Source organism: Papio anubis, chromosome 4 (genome assembly GCF_008728515.1).
Source record: "Papio anubis isolate 15944 chromosome 4, Panubis1.0, whole genome shotgun sequence".
NCBI lineage: Eukaryota > Metazoa > Chordata > Mammalia > Primates > Cercopithecidae > Papio > Papio anubis.
Window position 1 is genome coordinate 16,260,242 of NC_044979.1, and position 17,965 is coordinate 16,278,206.

General features: G+C 44.1%; 3 gene segments (V, D, J or C); all 3 read right to left on the minus strand.

Moving 5' to 3' along the window:
* Positions 1 to 2,241: 2,241 nt before the first annotated feature.
* On the minus strand, positions 2,242 to 6,003 carry LOC101012585. The segment is given in 2 exon segments: positions 2,242 to 3,415; positions 3,567 to 6,003. Coding segments are annotated over 2 exon segments (504 nt in total).
* A 493-nt stretch (positions 6,004 to 6,496) lies between these two features.
* On the minus strand, positions 6,497 to 8,674 carry LOC116274656. The segment is given in 3 exon segments: positions 6,497 to 7,135; positions 7,222 to 7,452; positions 8,563 to 8,674. Coding segments are annotated over 2 exon segments (666 nt in total).
* Positions 8,675 to 9,428: 754 nt separating this feature from the next.
* On the minus strand, positions 9,429 to 10,297 carry LOC110742725. The segment is given in 2 exon segments: positions 9,429 to 9,827; positions 9,917 to 10,297. Coding segments are annotated over 2 exon segments (510 nt in total).
* Positions 10,298 to 17,965: the final 7,668 nt, after the last annotated feature.

Below are 17,965 nucleotides of genomic sequence, written 5' to 3' on the forward strand. Positions count from 1 at the left end.
CTGACCTCTCAGCTGAAAACAGATCCAAGGTCATTGGTGACTGGTGTGGAGCTGCTTAGTTTCCAAAGCAAATTAGTCCATGCCCCAGGGTGTGTCTGTGCCACTGAAGAATTTTCTGGCTGTAAAGTGGTTCACAGCCCAGAGCTGCTGCTTGCCCCATCCCTGTTCCCAATGACTGCAGCATCTACATATTCCATGCAAGGAAGGATAATGTGAAAATAATAAACTGGTTCACTGTATCCTTTAGCTACACTCAAAATAGTTGTCATGTTCTGCACTGGTGTGCTTACAGGAGACACGGACCTACAAAGTAAGGGAATTTGGAGATTGAATAGAAATAGTGTCAGCTGAGGTCACCTTCGATCATGGTTTCTAAAAGCAAGAACAGAGAAGAGGTGAATTCGGTGTCCTTTTGGCCCCGCAAGACATGACATGAGGAACATCATTTTCTCAGAAAACATTCCAGTGATGTGCTGGAAAACTGAGTGTCTGTGGAGGTGGGCACGTGCCTAGTAGCACTTACCGATTTCTGTTGTATCAACAAAGGCACTATGGTGGATTTCAAACTATCAACATGGCTTCACTGAAGGGAAGAGTGTGCCTATTTGTCTCTCACGGGTCAGAAAAGCTGGCTCCAGCACATCACTGGACTCCGAAGCACAACTTTCAAAGCTCTTCAGTGCTTAATACTCAACTTCTAGAAATGAGGCATCAGCAACAATATCGAAGCCCATTGTTTTCATAATAGGATGATAGTGTGACCCTGGGTCTTCGGGTGGACAAAGGAAAGTTTGAGCCCAGAAAGGATTGAAGAGTTCTCCGAAGTTAGTTGTTCAGAGTGCAGAGCTCTCAGGGTTGTGCTGGTTGATTTGGAAGCTTCTAGACTTTGATTTGAAATACTTTTATTGACGTGCTCCTTTTTTAGCTCGAAGAGATTAGTTACATTCATTTAGAGCAGGGCCTTTATTGCTTCTTGTTTGCTTATTAATACAACCTTCCCTTTGCTATCCTTGTATGTTCACTCTCAGTGCAGGTGGGAAACCCTGCCCACCTTTTTTACCACTTCTTTCAGCATCAGTGTTTACAGTTGTGGTTAGTATTCTGTTCAAGCTTAAGTTTCAGAGCTGGTCCACTATTAGGACCATTTGTCTTAGGGGTCATGCGGATGAAGGTGGGAAAAGTTGGAGACAGGGTCCAGCAAGGAAGTCCTTGGAATAGCATCCTAAGGTCAGGGAATTCCCATCTGTGCCTGGGACTTATGCACTCCCAGGACACACAGGGCAACTAAAAAAAGGAATGATCTGTTGATGAAACAATTACAATGGGTTCAGAACAATCCCTGCCAACCATTATCATTTGCTAGAGAAAGAAATTTGGTATCTGAGCCACCACAATTCCTGATAAGTGAATTTAAGGATCTATAATTCCCTAACCAGCTCTGCAGGACTCAGGGCACCTCTGTCCTGGCTGGGTCTGGGGTATTCTATCTTAACCTTTGTGTATGGGGCTGTCTCTGAGGACTCCCAGATACCCATGATCCATAATCATGTCAGCCCTAACCACATCTTGAAATTTCATATATGTGAACTGTAGCTTCACTCAAAGAGAGGTGAAGAATTTTTATTACAATATGCTTATTTATATTTGCAACAAAAACTATATTGCAATATGTAAAATAACAAACAAAACAAAAGTAATATAAGCATTATTATTTTTAAAACTCCATCTTCTTGAGTTAAAGACCTCAGGGAAATTATTTCAAATCAAAAGACTAGAGCAACAATCATCAGAGGCTGGGGTGGAGATGGGGTGCTGGGGAGATGTTGGTTAAAGGATACAAAATTTCACTCAAATAGGAGGAGGAAGTTCAAAAGATCTATTGTACACCACGGTGACTATAGTTAGTAACAGTGGATTGCATTCTGGAATATTGCTAACAGAGTACATTTCAAGTATTCTCACCACAGGAAAGGATAAGGATTGAGGTACTGCATATGTTAATTAGCTAGATTTAGTTGCTGCACCATGTACATACTTTTTTATTTTTTATTTTTTTGAGACAGAGTCTTGCTCTGTCGCCCAGGCTGGAGCGCAGTGGCGCCATCTCAGCTCGCTGCAAGCTCCTCCTCCTGGGTTCACGCCATTCTCCTGCCTCAGCCTCCCAAGTAGCTGGGACTACAGGTGCCCGCCTCCACACCTGGCTAATTTTTTGTATTTTTAGTAGAGACAGGGTTTCACCGTGTTAGCCAGGATGGTCTCAATCTCCTAACCTCGTGATCTGCCTGCCTGGGCCTCCCAAAGTGCTGGGATTACAGGCTCATGTACACACATTTTTAAATGCAGGTTACATGGTATACATATGTACAATTCTTATTTGTTAGTATTCAGGTTCTAGAAACCCAATTTCCTAGGGAACCAAGCTGACACTGGAGCAGTAGTGGATGTTCAGTCTCCCAAGACAGGAGCAGTGGTAAATGAACACAAAATAAAGAACACGCATTGCTACACTAGGCAGAAGAAACGAAGTCTTATTGTTATCATGGCTGTATTCATCAAGTAATTGTCACAAAAGCCACAAGGATGTTTAAGTCAAACATGAAGATTGTTTTGCTCTGGTACTGCAGAAAACTTCCAATGTGACAGGGATAGAAGAGGCTTCAGAAGAAAGAATGTTCCTGTGGATGAAGCTTCAGACCTTGCAGATGCCTGATGCCCAGACGCATGCAGGGGAACAGGCCTGTTCCTTGCCCATGCCCAAAGCTTCTGTATGTGGGCAGCAACCTCCCAGGCCCCAAAGAAAACTGCATGTCCCAGCCCTGAAGGCCAAGGCTAAGACACCCAGTGCTTGCCTTAGAGCGGTGAGCTGGCTCTGAAGACTCCTAGAGTCCAGTGGGCCACGATTGCTTCCACCACCCACATTTACAGTTACTGTGTCTTAGGGGTGAATCTGTGGTCTCTTTCTACCCAAAGGACAGCTGAGGTCCAAATCTACTTGTTTCCCACGGGGAGCGGGGAGCGGGGAGCAAAGAGAGGCCTCTGTTAAGGGTCTCTAGATGCTGCAAGGAGAGAGAAGGATGAGGTTTGTGAACAGGAAGGAGGCGACCGTGCCACGCTGTGGCTAAGCTGCTGGCACAGAGATACACGGCCGAGTCCCCCTGCTCTGTGCGCTGGATCTTCAGAGTGGAGACGGATCCCTCAGTCCTCTCTGCAGAGAACCGACCACTGGGCAGCCCTGATTTGTCTGGTGCATCGTTGCCTTGGAAGTAAATTAAAAACTCCAGGCCCTTCCCCAGGCTCTGTCGGTACCAATAAAGGGCGGTATGACCTGAAATTGGATCACACCTGAGCACTACATCCTTTCCCTCCTCTGTGACCTTGTTCCTGGGGGACTGGGAAACTCCAGCACCTGTGTGATCTGTGGAGGCACAAGTTAGGAACAGAACAAGGGAAACAATTTTAGTCATCACACGAATCCCACCCCTCCACACACACACATACAAACACCCCCCGGCACACACACACACACCCACACACACAATGAGGCTGGTTGGTGTCTGAGGACTCACCTGCCCCCAGGAGGCACAGGGTTGCCCAGCAGAGGAGCCTGGTGCCCATGGCAGAGTCAGGGCAGGATGGGAGCTTTACCAGATCAGGGTCATTGTGAGCAGGAGCAGAGGAGGAGGGACGTCCCTGTCCCTACACGGAAGTTCCCACCGTGACATCACTTCCTCTCCCAATCTGCATGACCTCAGGAACACAGGATTTATATTAGAACACACTTGGATGATTACTTTAAATATTTATACGCTCCTTGTAAACAACGTTATTTGCATGGGACATCGCTTTGGGCTCCTGTACTGTCTGGACCGAGAGGCTTCATGTTGCGTCTCCGAGTTCACCTTCTCATCCCACAGCCCCTCCTCTGTCTGCTGGGCATGTTCTGTAGGATGTGCCAACAGCAACCCCAACACCAGGCACCAAAGGGTGAGCTCATTGTCTTTCCTGCAAGTCGGGGTCCCCTCTGCCATCCCCATTCATGCAGCAGCCTCCTCCATTCCCCCAGTCACACGTGCCCAACGGGACTGTCCCATCACATGGGTTTCCTCACAAACTGCCCTCATGCCTTTCTTCTGGGATCATTTCCCACCCTCGTTAACGATAATTCCGAAAAGATACCTTGGGGGCAAACTCACAGAATTTTTTTAGTGTTCCATATTTTCTTTTCCTGTCTTATAGATTTTTTTAAAATCAATCTGAATCTTCAATAACTGAGGACTACAATTCTGATTTAACGGTTAGTTTTAATTCTCTTTCTTGACTTTAACTATTTCTCTCATTCTATTCCACTGAAAGATATTTATCTCTCCCTTTTGACTGCTGTTAAAATCTTCTCTTTGTCATTTGTGGTCTGCAATTTCACTGGGACCTACCTATTCGTCTTGCAATTCATCTGAATTCTTGAACAAGGATTTCGGTCTCAAACATCTCAGGAACAGTCTCAGCTAACATCATATACACAGTCATCTCAGGCCATTTGCCCTATTTTCTCTTTCTGAAACTTCAATTATATATAAGAAAAAAATAAAAATTTCAATAAAACATTATATACTTTCTGATATTCTAGAAACTTCATTTTTTCCTTGTTCCTTCACTTTTTTATATTTTACATTTAATTTTCTGTGCTTCATTCTAGGTGATTTCTTGAGATCCATCTTTGATACTGCTACTAATCTCTTTAGAAGCATTGAATCTGCTGTTTAGCTTCCATTTGGTTTTCTGGAGTAATCATAATGATTTCTAGACATTCTATTTGATTATTTCTTTAATGTTTTTTGATGGTTTGGGGCAGCCTCTTTTTTTGTGTCCTCATTTCAGTTTCTTCTTGTATTCATTTAAATGTAGCTCTTCAAACATTCACATCTTATGATGGCAGAATTTTAAATCTTCAAGATGTTCATTTTAATAGTTTATTGCTTCTGCTCACTGTTCCTCCTCGGTTTTTGTTTTAATATTTTTAATAGTGGGAGTGAATTGGTCTGATGTTAATCTGTGAAATTCAGGGAGAGGCCAGGGTTGAGAGTGCAGAACGTCAAGACTCCATAGCTTTTCAACTGTCTCCGGTCTCACCCCCAAATGCATGGGGTCAGGAACTGTCTGCTGCACTCTGAGCTGTGAAATACCCCCGTAGATTAGATTCCTCACATCACAGCCTGCTCTGAGGACAGCCCCAATGTAGGTTCCAGAAGAGAATTCTGATTTTCTGTTTCTTTTTTATTATGCTTCCTCCAAAAAACAGAGCCTGTAAGGCTGTATATGTATGAGGTTTTGTTTTTGTTGTTGTTGTTGTGGTTGTTTGTTTTTGTTTTTCCTGTTCTTCCAAGGAAACCAAAGTCCTAGCATCAAGGATTTGTTCCACCATTAGCCAACTTAAGACAATTACGGGACAAAAGTAGCTCACTATTTAGGTCCAACTTTTACAAAGGAAAATGAATATTTTTTTATTTGAAATCATATGCTCTCTTTTGAGTAGAATAAGAGGTCACATTAATCATGAATTAAATCTGCTGGCTAGATCTCCCCTCCAGACCTTCTCTTCCTCAGCTCCCCCTACATTTATATAAGGTCTAACTCCTGTCATACATCCTCCTCTCCATAGTACTCTTAGTGGCTCTGTTTTATTGATGTAAACCTAATGGAGTTTTTGGTACCAGAAGTGGTTCCAAAATCACAAACCTGTGTACATGGGTTTCTGGAAATGGATCTCCAATCTGTCTAGAGTTGTTGTGGGGAAAGAGTCCGAAGGAGAGCATAGAGACCTGGAGGAGGTCTGGTGCTGCAGACACAGGAGGAATCTTACCCATGATAGCGACTCCCCATTAATTTCAGGGACCTACCCTAGCCCAGCAATCAAAGGGGTAAGATTTCTTGTAGTTAATACCAGATCTCTGCCAGGGTAAAATGGATCTAGGGTGCTCCTGTTATTCGTAGATCCATCCACTCCATCATTCATCAAGGTCATTGACTCATCCATTCTCTTTTGAATGGGCTCTCCCGTGCCAGGCACCTCGTTGTTGATATAAAGCACATAGCCTACCATGGGGTTTAAAGTATCTGAAGATTCCGATTGAAGCAAATTTACTAATTAAATACATACAATGCATGATGAAGCATGAGATTATTAAAGGGAAACTGACCTCAGCTGGAAGCTGAGGGAAGCATAGTGGTGATTATCACCAGGGCTGATCATGCTGAGATCTGAAGCACAGGTAGGTGTTGACCACTACAGAAAGGGAAGCTTCCAGGGCATGAAAGTGACTTTTGGGAGCCCCCACCAAGGCATAGAAGGGCAGGTCGGGAGGAGAAACCCAGCAAGGTACTGAGTGTCACTGTGAATATAGGAACGGTGCTGTGCTGCAAGATGACTTTTGAGGTCTCCAACATGAGGAAAAATCATGGGAGGGAGGGTGCCATCTAAAATGAGGAGATGGGAGTCTAGATGGATCTGAAATACAAATCCTATTTCACCTACGAGGCCTCAGACTCAGGAATGACTAGGAAAGTCAGAGCTGGGAGACCTCTGGCCCCAGCCCAAAAGGACAGCTCAGAGGAAAGACTAGAGGGGGACAAAGAAGACATCTGAGGCCCTGAGACCAGTCCTGGCCTGGGTGAGACCGACTGCAGAGGCACCTGGCACAGACCAAGGCTCCCACTGGCCAGGCACAGTGGGGATCCAAAGTTTCTGGTGCTAGGACCAAGGGCATAGCTGAGTCTGGGGTGAGGAGGAGGGCAGAGCCTCTCCTGCCTTTATGTGCAGAGAGGAGATGGCCGTGCAGCACTGTGGCTTCACTGCTGGCACAGAAGTACATAGATGTCTGGGAGAGAGCAGCCGACTCCAGCCTGAGCAGGAAATTCTGTGGGTTTAATCTGGAGGCATTGTAGCCATCAGGGACTTCTCCTTTCTCAGTGCTACCTTCACCAGCTGAGTAATGAATCAGCCTCAGTCCCATGCCTGGGTCTTGTCGATACCAGTACATGTAGTTATGGTTCATATCCTGGGCACACTTCAGTGTCATGTTCTGTCCTGTCTTCAGGATCTGGAATTTTGGGGTCTGAGTGACACCAGCATTCACTGGACCTGCAGAGAACAAAACTGATGCTGCAGCCCCAGTGGGAAGGCGCTGGGCCTTGAAATCTATGCAAGGGGCCCTGCCCAGGACCCACCTGGCCACAGGAGAGAAAAGGCCACACAGCATAGGAGCTTGATGCTCATGGCAGGTGCTACAGGATAGAGGGGTCTTCTGGGTCTGTGCATTGGTGAAAGGGGAGCAGGTCTTTCAGGGCGTCATTCTGAGACCTCATTCTCCCTCCCTGGGCCCCAGAGCCTTCCTGTCAGGAGAGGCCACGCCCCTTCCCCAGATGGTCAAATTCAAGATAAATTCACCAGTGAAGAGTCTGGATGGGAAGAATGCCTTTGTCTGAATTGATGCAAGTCTACCATTTTTTTTAAGATCTTTTGGTAATTAGTTTGTAACTCAATGTATATTTTTTATTCCCATGATGATGTAATTACTTGGCTGTGCACGCTGACCCATGCCTGTAATCCTAGCCCTTTGGGAGGCTGAAGAGAGCAGATCACTTGAGGCCAGGAGTTGGACACCAGCCTGACCAACATGGTGAAATCCCATCTGTACTAAAAATACAGAAATTATCCAGGCATCCTGACGTGCACCTGTAGTCACAGCTACTCGGGAGTCGGAGGCACCAGAATTGCTTGAACCAGGGAGACAGAGATTGCAGTGAGCCGAGATCATGTCACAGCACTCCAGCCTGGGTGATAGAGTGAGACTCCATCTCAGAATAATAATAATAATAATTACTCATTAATACACTGATAATGGTTATCTAAGCATTACTATAGCCTAGAATCTTAGAAAAACTCCTCATGTCTTCCTGGTGTTTTTGACTCCTATGTCCCAAATACTCCTTCAAGTATCCTTTTCTAATCTGCTTAATTGACCATAATCCTATTCAAAATCCTTTGTCTATATTGATTTTCTCTGTTATTAGCTTTCCAAATCCCAGGGGCAGGCTCATCAACATTGGGGTTGTCACTTTGTTCTGTTTCTTGTCAATTCACTGACAGATGGGCCTTCTCACAAAACCAGCTGAGCACCTTCAGCTCCTCCCAGGGCTGTTGTTTCTGTGCCTGGGGTTAGACCGCAGCAGGCAGAACCACCTCACGATGCTGACTGCCCTCTCTGTGTGGATGATGGCAGCTGCCCATGATCTACAGGCACAAAGGTGTCTTGATGTGTAAGCGACTTGGAGAGACAAGGCTGACTTTAGGGTAAGGAAGAATGTTCTGGATGTATTGCTGCCATTAATTTAGTAATAAATACAAAGGAACCAACTCAAATACCCATCAATCAATGAGTGGATAAAGAAACTGTGAGATATATATATATGAAATAGATATAATATATATGAAATAGATATAATATGTATGAAATAGATATAATATATATGAAATAGATATAATATATATATGTTTCAGGGACTTACCCAAGCCCAGCAATCAAAGGGGTAAGATTTCTTGTAGTTAATGCCAGATCTCTGCCAGGGTAAAATGGATCTAGGATGCTCCTGTTATTGGTTCATCCATCCACCCATCATTCTGCGTCATTGACTCATCCATTCTCTTTGAAATGGGTCTCCCCCTGTGCCAGGCACTGCCGTTGGGATATAAAGCAGACATAGCCTTGGCCTTCATGGGGTTTAAAGTATCTGGAAGATTCCGATTCTGCTAAATTCTACTGACTAACAGACACATGATAGCATGAGAGATTATTAAAGGGAAACTGACCTCAGCTGGGAGCCGAGGGAAGCATAGTGGTGATTATCACCAGGGCTGATCATGCTGAGATTTGAAGCACAGGTAGGTGTTCACCACTACAGAAAGGAAGTCTCCAGCCCAGGGCACAGGAAGTGGACTTTGGAGTCTCTCAACATGGCAAGAGTAGAGAAGGGCAGGGAGGTCGGGGAGGAGAAACCCAGCAAGGTATTGGAGGGCGACTGTGAATATAGGAAATGCAGGCTGTGACTAAGACGACTTTAGGGTTCAATATGAGGAAAATCATAGAGAGGAAAGCATCTGGTACCGAGGTAGAGATGGGAGTCTAGATGGATCTGAAATACAAATCCTATTTCACCTACGAGGCCTCAGACTCAGGTGAATGACTAGGAAAGTCAGAGCTGGGAAACCTCTGGCCCCCAGCCCGAAAGGACAGCTCAGAGGAAAGACCAGAGGGGGACAAAGAAGACATCTGAGGCGCTGGGACCAGTCCAGTCCAGGCTGGGCCAAGACCGACTGCAGAGGCACCTGGCACAGACCAAGACTGGCATTGCCCAGGCCCACTGAGGCTCCAAAGTTTCTGGTGCTAGGACCAAGGGCATTGCTCAGTCTGGGGTGAGGAGGAGGGCAGAGCCTCCCCTGCCTTTATGTGCAGAGAGGAGACGGCCGTGCAGCACTGTGGCTTCACTGCTGGCACAGAAGTACATAGATGTCTGGGAGGGAGCAGCCGACTCCAACCTGAGCAGGAAATCCTTTTTGTTTAATCTGGAGGCATTGTAGCCATTGGAGACTTCTCCTTTCTCAGTGCTACCTTCACCAGCTGAGTAATGAATCAGCCTCAGTCCCATGCCTGGGTCTTGTCGATACCAGTACATGCGGTCATGGTTCATATCCTGGGCACACTTCAGTGTCATGTTCTGTCCTGTCTTCAGGACTTGGAATTTTGGGGTCTGAGTGACACCAGCATTCACTGGACCTGTAGAGAAGAACAAAACTGATGCTGCAGCCCCAGTGGGAAGGCGCTGGGCCTTGAAATCCATGCAAGGGGCCCTGCCCAGGACTCACCTGGCCACAGGAGAGAAAAGGCCACACAGCACAGGAGCCTGATGCTCATGGCACGGGCTGCAGGATGGAGGGGTCTTCTGGGTCTGTGCATTGATGAAAGGGGAACAGGTCTTTCAAGGGCATCATTCTGAGACTTCATACTCCCTGCCTGGGCCCCAGAGCCTTCCTGTCAGGAGTGGCCACGCCCCTTCCCCAGATGGTCAAATTCAAGAAAAATTCACCAGTGAAGAGTTTGGATGGGAAGAATGCCTTTGTCTGAATTGGTGCAAGTGTACCATTTTTTTTTTTAGATCTTTTGGTAATTAGTTTGTAACTCAAAGTATATTTTATATTCCCATGATGGTATAATTACTTGGCTGTGCACAGTGGCCCACGCCTGTAATCCTAGCCCTTTGGGAGGCTGAAGAGAGCAGATCACTTGAGGTCAGGAGTTGGAGACCAACAGGGCGAAATCCCATCCGTACTAAAATACAGAAATTATCCAGGCATCCTGACGTCACCTGTACTCACAGCTACTCAGGAGTCTGAGACACCAGAATCACTTGAACCAGGGAGGCAGTGGTTGCAGTGAGCTGAGATCGTGCCACTGCACTCCAGCCTGGATGACAGAGTGAGACTCCATCTCAAAATCATAACAATCATAATAATAACTCATTAATACACTGATATTGGTTATCTAAGTATTGCTATAGTCTAGAATCTTAGAACACCTCCTCATGTCTTCCTGGTGTTTTTGACTCCTGTGTCCCAAATACTCCTTCAAGTATCCTTTTCTAATTTGCTTAATTGACCTTAATCCTGTTTAAAATCCTTTGTCTATATGGTTTTTCTCTGTTAGCGAGTTTCCAAATCCTAGGGGCAGGCTCATCAACATTGGAGGAGTCATTTTGTTCTGTTTCTTGTCAATTCACTGACAGATGGGACTCCTGACAAACCCAGCTGAGCAGCCTCAGCTCAACCCAGGGCTCTTGTTTCTGTGCCTGGGGTTAGACCACAGCAGATAGAGCCACCTCACACTGCTGACTGCCCTCTCTGTGTGGACGATGGTGGCTGCCCAGCACTGCCCATGATCTATGGGCACAAAGGTGTCCTGATGTATAAGGTACTTGGGGGGACAGGGCAAGACTTTAAGGTAAGGAAGAATGTACCTGTCATTAATTTAGTAATAAATAAAAAGGAACCAGCCCAAATGCCCATCAATCAACGAGTGGATAAAGAAACTGTGATATATATAATATAAAATATATATAATATAAAAAAGATATATATATATATAAAATTAAATTCTCTGCAGCCATAAAAAGGAATGAATTAACAGCATTTGGAGTGACCTACCTGGATGAGATGGGAGACTATCAGTGAAGTAACTCAGAAATGTAAAACCAAACATCGTGTGTTCTCACTGATATCTGGGAGCAAAACTATGAGGACACAAAGGCATAAGAATGACACAATGGACTTTGGGGACTTCGGGGGAAAGAGCGGGAGGGGGTGAGGGATAAAAGACACAATATGGTGTAGTGTATGCTGCTCGGGTGGTGGGTACACCAAAATCTTGCAAATCATCACTCAAGAACTTACTCATGTAACCAAATGCCACCTGTACCCCAATAACATATGGAAAAATAAAAATTAAATTAAAATGTAAAAAGAAAAATATTCTCTCATGGCCTGCAGCCATGAACATGGAGTGTTTTTGGTTTTTGTTTTTGTTTTAAAAAAGGAGCTCCAAAACTGTACCTTTGGTGTACACAGCCCCACATTTGGAAGGACCCTGCACTTAGTTTTAAACTCTGCTGTCATGATCTTCAAATTCTCAACAGTGTTTGGACAAAGACCTGCCAGTAAGTTTTGCCACTGGTTGTAAATACATTATTTTGTTTCATATTCTGCTGCACTTAGTTTTAAACTCTGCTGTCATGATCTTCAAATTCTCAACAGTGTTTGGACAAAGACCTGCCAGTAAGTTTTGCCACTGATTGTAAATACATTATTTTGTTTCATATTCTGCTTACCTCCCCATGTGCTTGTTTCCTTTCAGCACAAGAGCACAACCAGGGTCTGGGTCACTCAGCCTCTACTGAACTTAATAATAAAGAAAACAGAAATTAAAGTCACAGCAAAGGACCACCTGGTACTGAAAGTCACAGCTGGAATCAAACAAGCCCATGAATAGGTTCCATATCTGTGTCCAGGACTCTGGTTCAGGAGACAGAGAAACACACAGCACAGTGGCCTGGTGCCCAGGGCAGGGCCAGAACAGGAAGATCGATTTTAGCTCAAGGCTCAGGTTTTACGGGTTGGACACTTGGGGTCAAGTCAAAGAGAACCCTTCTCCCAATAAGACATCATCTGTCAATGAAGTCGCTGTGATGTTGGTTTGCTTGACCCCAGCATGCTCACTGTGTGAACACGAAGCTCAGCTGCATGTGTGTCTGATGGAAACTCAAAATAATTTCCTTAAAAATGATTAACTTTTGTCAAAACATGACATAAATTTGTTTGATTGAAAGAGTTGATGAGAAAATAAATGAATGAAAATGAATAAATTTTATAGAATCAGCTTCTACCAGCTGAAAAGACCTTTTGAGGTTATTTCGGCACAACATCCATCTTCAGATAGAATTGTCCCTACCATGGGTCAGGTAGCTCACATGGCTTCAACCCCTTCTAAAACCTGAAAACCTCCCAGGAACTCCTCCCTGCCTTGATTACTTAGCTGTGTATTCAAGGGGATTAATCAGATGAGGCTTGACATTTGCATTAAAAATATTTGCGAACAAAATGACTCTCCAGTGATAGAGGTCACATCATTGGTCGTTGGGACAGAGAGAGGCATTGCAGAGGGGAGTGAGAGACTTTCGGGGTGAGGCAGATACATCTTCATAGAGGTGGAGTTGCATACGTCGATATATGTTGCTCAAAAGTCACTGATCTGTTCATTTAAAAGATGTCGTGTTTACTTCATATAATTTATATATCAAAAATGTTGATTTTTGAATGTCTGAGGAGATATGTATGCTACATCCTCTAGTTAATTTTATCAAATGAATTATCAGGCATATATATTTCCATTTCTGTGACTTCTGAGTCCTCAACCTAAGATTTCTTTGCAGAATGTGTCCATATCTGTCTTTGCACATTGGCATAGTGGAAGAGGTTGTCTGAGACCAGCAAAGGAAACCAAGATATCTAGGCTTCTACTATATGCTAGATACTTTATGCCATTAAAGGTTATATAGATCTCTGCTGATGGAGAGTGTTAGTCTCATTTTGTAGATTTAAAAAAAAATGTTAAAGCTAAACTTAACCCATTAAGAACTGGCCTCAGATCTTGATGAGCTGGTGTTAGAGTGGAAGTCACGGCTGGGAGTCATGGTGCCTCTTCAGACCTCTTTCCCTACACCACTGTCTCCAGGGTAAACTGATCTCAGACTACGATGCTATTAGAGTCAGCAGGTCTAAAAGGGGTGTAGGGGAAAACATTCCAATTTATTGTAGGTTGGCAGCTTTATGAAATATTTTATAGCATAGAGCTATAAACACTGAACTTAGACTGGGCAGGGATGGAGTATCAGTACTACATCCTAACAGCTATTTAATTTGGTCAAGTTATTTAACCAATGGGCCAATTGTCTCACCTGTACCATGAGAAAAGCATTTGTGTCTTTTCTCAATGTGTAGGGTTTCCTTCTGACAATTGAATTTCTAAATAACTGAAACTTCCCAAAAGAAGGACTTCTATTTTGTGTATAGTAAAATAACAGTAAATGGTGGAATGATTATTTTTTTCTAAGTCTTGCCCATGGAGTAGAATTGAAGTGTGAATGTGCATTAATGTAATCCATGCTTTCGGTTCTGCAGATGACTATGCCACTCATGTGACAGACGGTTTCGTAGAAACAGTGAAAGACCATAATATGGTATATTCATACAGTGGCATATTATTAAGCATTAAAAAGAAGAAAATCCAGCCATTCGTGATAGCATGGATAAAGCTGCAGGACACTGTGCTAAGTGAATAAGCCTGGCACGGAAAGACAAATACTGCATGATTCTGCTTATAGTAGGCTACCTAACAGCCAAACTCATGAAAGCAAAGATAAAAGTGGTGATATCCAAGGGCCAGGAGTGGAGAAAATGGGGAGTTGCTGTCAGCAGGTATAAAAATTCAGTCAGCAAGATGAGTAAGATCTAGAGAGCTTCTGTACAACCTTGCACTTGTAGATTACAATACTGTGTTATACACTTAAAAATCTATTTAACATAAGGATCTCATGTTCCATGTTCCTACTACATTAAATTAAAACGCTGGCAAAAAATGGGGGAGGTAGCTAAAGAGAGAAAGAGAAAGAAAGGGAAATTTGTATAATTCAGAAACCAAGTAAAGTACTTTGAATAAGTAAAACTAAAATAAAACAAAATAAATTTAAGCCTTAATACTCTAAAATGAAATATTTTTTATTAAACAATTTTTGTCATGTTTTATCTTATGCCATAAAATATACAAAGAAAGGGCCTCAAAAACTTTATTGAAGAAAAGATATAAAATAAACTAACTAATGAATAACAATTATTCATGTTACTTTTCCTCAAGGTAGATTGCATTAGTTACAGAAAGTCTACAGTGTAGAAAATTTTATCTTTCTTTTTGCTGCCATGAAGGATGAATGGATATGCTTAGCCTGGAAGTCATATGTTTCTTGGACTTGTCAAAGAAGAGGTTATAATGGTCACATAGGAGGCATGACCTTCCCCTCCTGCTAACGGGACCCGAAAGAAGGAAGCCAGGTGAGGGGACAGATGTACAGAGTAGGGGAGGGTGGAGAGGTGTTGGAGAACACACGACAGCCAGTTATTAAATATGAGACCAGGGGCAGCTGCCTTCCCTCAGATACAAAAACAGGCACAATAATAAAGACTTGTGATTTCAGTGAGCTTTAAAGCAGATCACATATAGAAGCAGCAGGGAATGTCTGGGAAAGAAAACTCTGTAAGCTTGGCAGGGCCTGAGCACCTCTGGCTGGAAGCACGTGCCTCACAGTTACTTCCTGAATGGGGCAGGAAAGTTCCTTGGGGAACTGGCCTTTCCCAGTTACTCTCTCTGCAGGCCACCCCTACATGCTGCTACCATTGGCAGGGCCCAGGATTTGCTACTCCAGGAGATCTTCCTGTCCTATACAGCCCTGAAACTAAAGGTGGGGCCGGTGGAACACAGTTCCCACATGCCTGCATCACACCTGCATTTCCTCTGTCCTCCCTGTCCCAGGCCTGACACTCATTCCCAGTCCTTGCCATCCCAGCCCCTTCATCCTCCACTCCCCATGCAGAGGCAGAGACACTCCCTCCTTGGTGCAAACTGAAGACTCTAGCACCCCTGCCCTTCCTTGGCAGTGAGGGGTCTGTGCTTAACTCCACATGTCCAGGCCCTACTCAGGGAATCCCAAAGGGTGCCTGATGCCATCAGGCAGCCAGTCATCCCCTTCAGCCTTCTCCTGGCCACCCTCCAGCCCTACCCAGGGTTTCTTACAGCACTGTGGAGCCACAGCGCCACCAAGTGGCCAAAAATCCACAGTCTCATGGATTCACATTTGGCCTAATGAGCTCAAGATGGTCCAAAGAAGGAACAGATGCCCTGTTCTCACTCCTGCAATCCCTACCCTCTCACACACCCCTCTCTATACTTCCCCAGAAGCGTCAATCTAGAGTTGACCTTAAAGTCCACCTTTAGCTAGTGGAGGCAAAAGTATGCATTAACCAACATTTTGATTGCAAAATAAACAATGTTACAGCACTGCAATTAGTATGCTAGGAAGGATGAGAGGAGCCTGAAAAATAGAGGTCACAGATTTAAACAGTGTGAAGATATCAAATAGACCTAGCTTGGAAACTGTATTCAGTTGTTCCTTTTGATTAATCAGACCCACGTTTTCATATTTTGTATTTAAATGAATTATTAGCAAATTTTACATAGTGTATTTTAGAAGGAAAATTCTTAGATTTTTATAAATGTATTTCTGAACTTACAAAATCTTGCAATAAACAACGCTTTCAGCTGTAACTTCGGCAGATTCAATTGGCTGTGACATTTCCTGTCACTACGCAGAAGTGTCTATGAGCTCCACCACTGACCCAGCACCTCTCAGTAATGCGACCCAGAGAAATTATGTCCATGTGAGTGAGTCTCCACAAGAACTCACACGCACACACGTACATGTACACACACACACACGCACATGCACACACACATTCACACACACTATATCTTTTTTTTTTTTCTAGAGATGGAGTCTCACGCTGTCGCCCAGGCTGGAGTGCAATGGCGAGATCTCGGCTCACGGCAACCTCTGCCTCCCGGGTTCATGAGATTCTCCTGCCTCAGCCTCCCAAATAGCTGGGATTACAGGCACGCATCACCACACCAGCTAATTGTTTGTATTTTTAGTAGAGACAGGGTTTCACTATGTTGGCCAGACTTGTCTTGAACTCCTGACCTCATGATCCACCCGCCTCAGCCTCCCAAAGTGCTGGGATTACAGGTGTGAGCCACCGAGCCCAGCCACATACAATATCTTTTACTTGCCAAAGATGATGACATTCCCTGACTGAGCTCAGCTGACTTTCCTTTCGGTGTTTTAGGCTGATTTCTGAAGAGCATCTTTGATGATGTTACAGCCTCATCAAATCTCTAAAGATGTGGTTGAGGAAATGTGGTTATGACAAGGAATATTTTTTGCAGGATCATGAGACTGGATAAATATTACTATAACGTGATTTTCTTTGCTCCAAAAGAACATTTGCAAATTGCAGCGTTAGACACAGTTACGGTACTTCACAGCACTGCTCATCAATCCAAACTAGAACGACACAATTGCTCAGAATATTGCAGAGGTTGCATGAAATCCTGAGGCTATTCATAATCACTCTCCATGATACTTCAGGTAAGAAGAATCCTTTGTGAAGGGAAGACAGTGATTAATCATACTCCAGGACTCAGTATAAGTAGGATTAACTTACTCACTTTACAAACCTCAAATAAGATCAATTATATACTTGGCTTTTCCCATGAAAATAAAGGAAAGAGAGTGATACAGTACAGTCCCAGGGAATGTCACAGTAGGACATGAAGGGGGAGGCAGGTGTGAGCCTGTCCTTCACAGATGATCAGTACCTGGTTATGTCTTAGGAGAACAAAGGTTCGTCCGGGCCATGGAAATAGTGAGGACAAACGCAGAGCATATAAAGGCTGCTGAGTTTTAGGAAATGTTGAAAGAGCTGTTTGGTCACAGAAGGTAATTGGATCTAGGTGATGAGCATTAGAAAGGCATCCCAGGGAAGTAGAATTTATTTGAGGAAAACTGGAGCCTTTACCTGTTTACCATCAGGGGTAAAATGACCTCATCTGTGCTTTGGAAAGTACTTGAGTGTGTCCTGAAGAGTTCAGATTCAGGCCAGAAGACCATAGGGAAGGCATCAGAACCAACTCCAGGACTCTCACGCCAGGCAAGCGGCTCTTTGGTGATATCCCCAACTGGGACCGGCCACCAGTGATGCCAATTGCTGTAAGTCCTTCCTTTATGTTTTCTAGATATTGAAAATTTGGGGAAGGGTGAGAAGAGAGCTCATGGTGCACAGAACACCACTTCTTATCACCTTCTGCCTTATCTCTATTTTCAAAAATCTTTAATCATATTCTGTCTCCTCCACTTTTCCCAAATCTCAATTTCTTCACCCTAAATTATACAAAGCAAACCCCTGTGATTTTACCTTCAACACTATGCTACTATCAACAATCTTGACTCCAGAATGAAATTCCCTGACCTTAAGAAGAGAGCGCCAGCTGTTACATGATGAACATGTCCTCTACCCCTGTAGCTTACAGTATCAAGCAGAGAAGGTGATTCTGCAGTGAACCTACTGGAGCAGCAGCATCTTCTGAGCAGAGCTGCCTGGCCTTATTTCCTTCAGCCCCGAATGGCAGAAAAGCCCGAGGTTGCTGGATCCAGCATCATGAAATTATTTTTTCTTTCTCCCTGCAGTCCCCAAGTT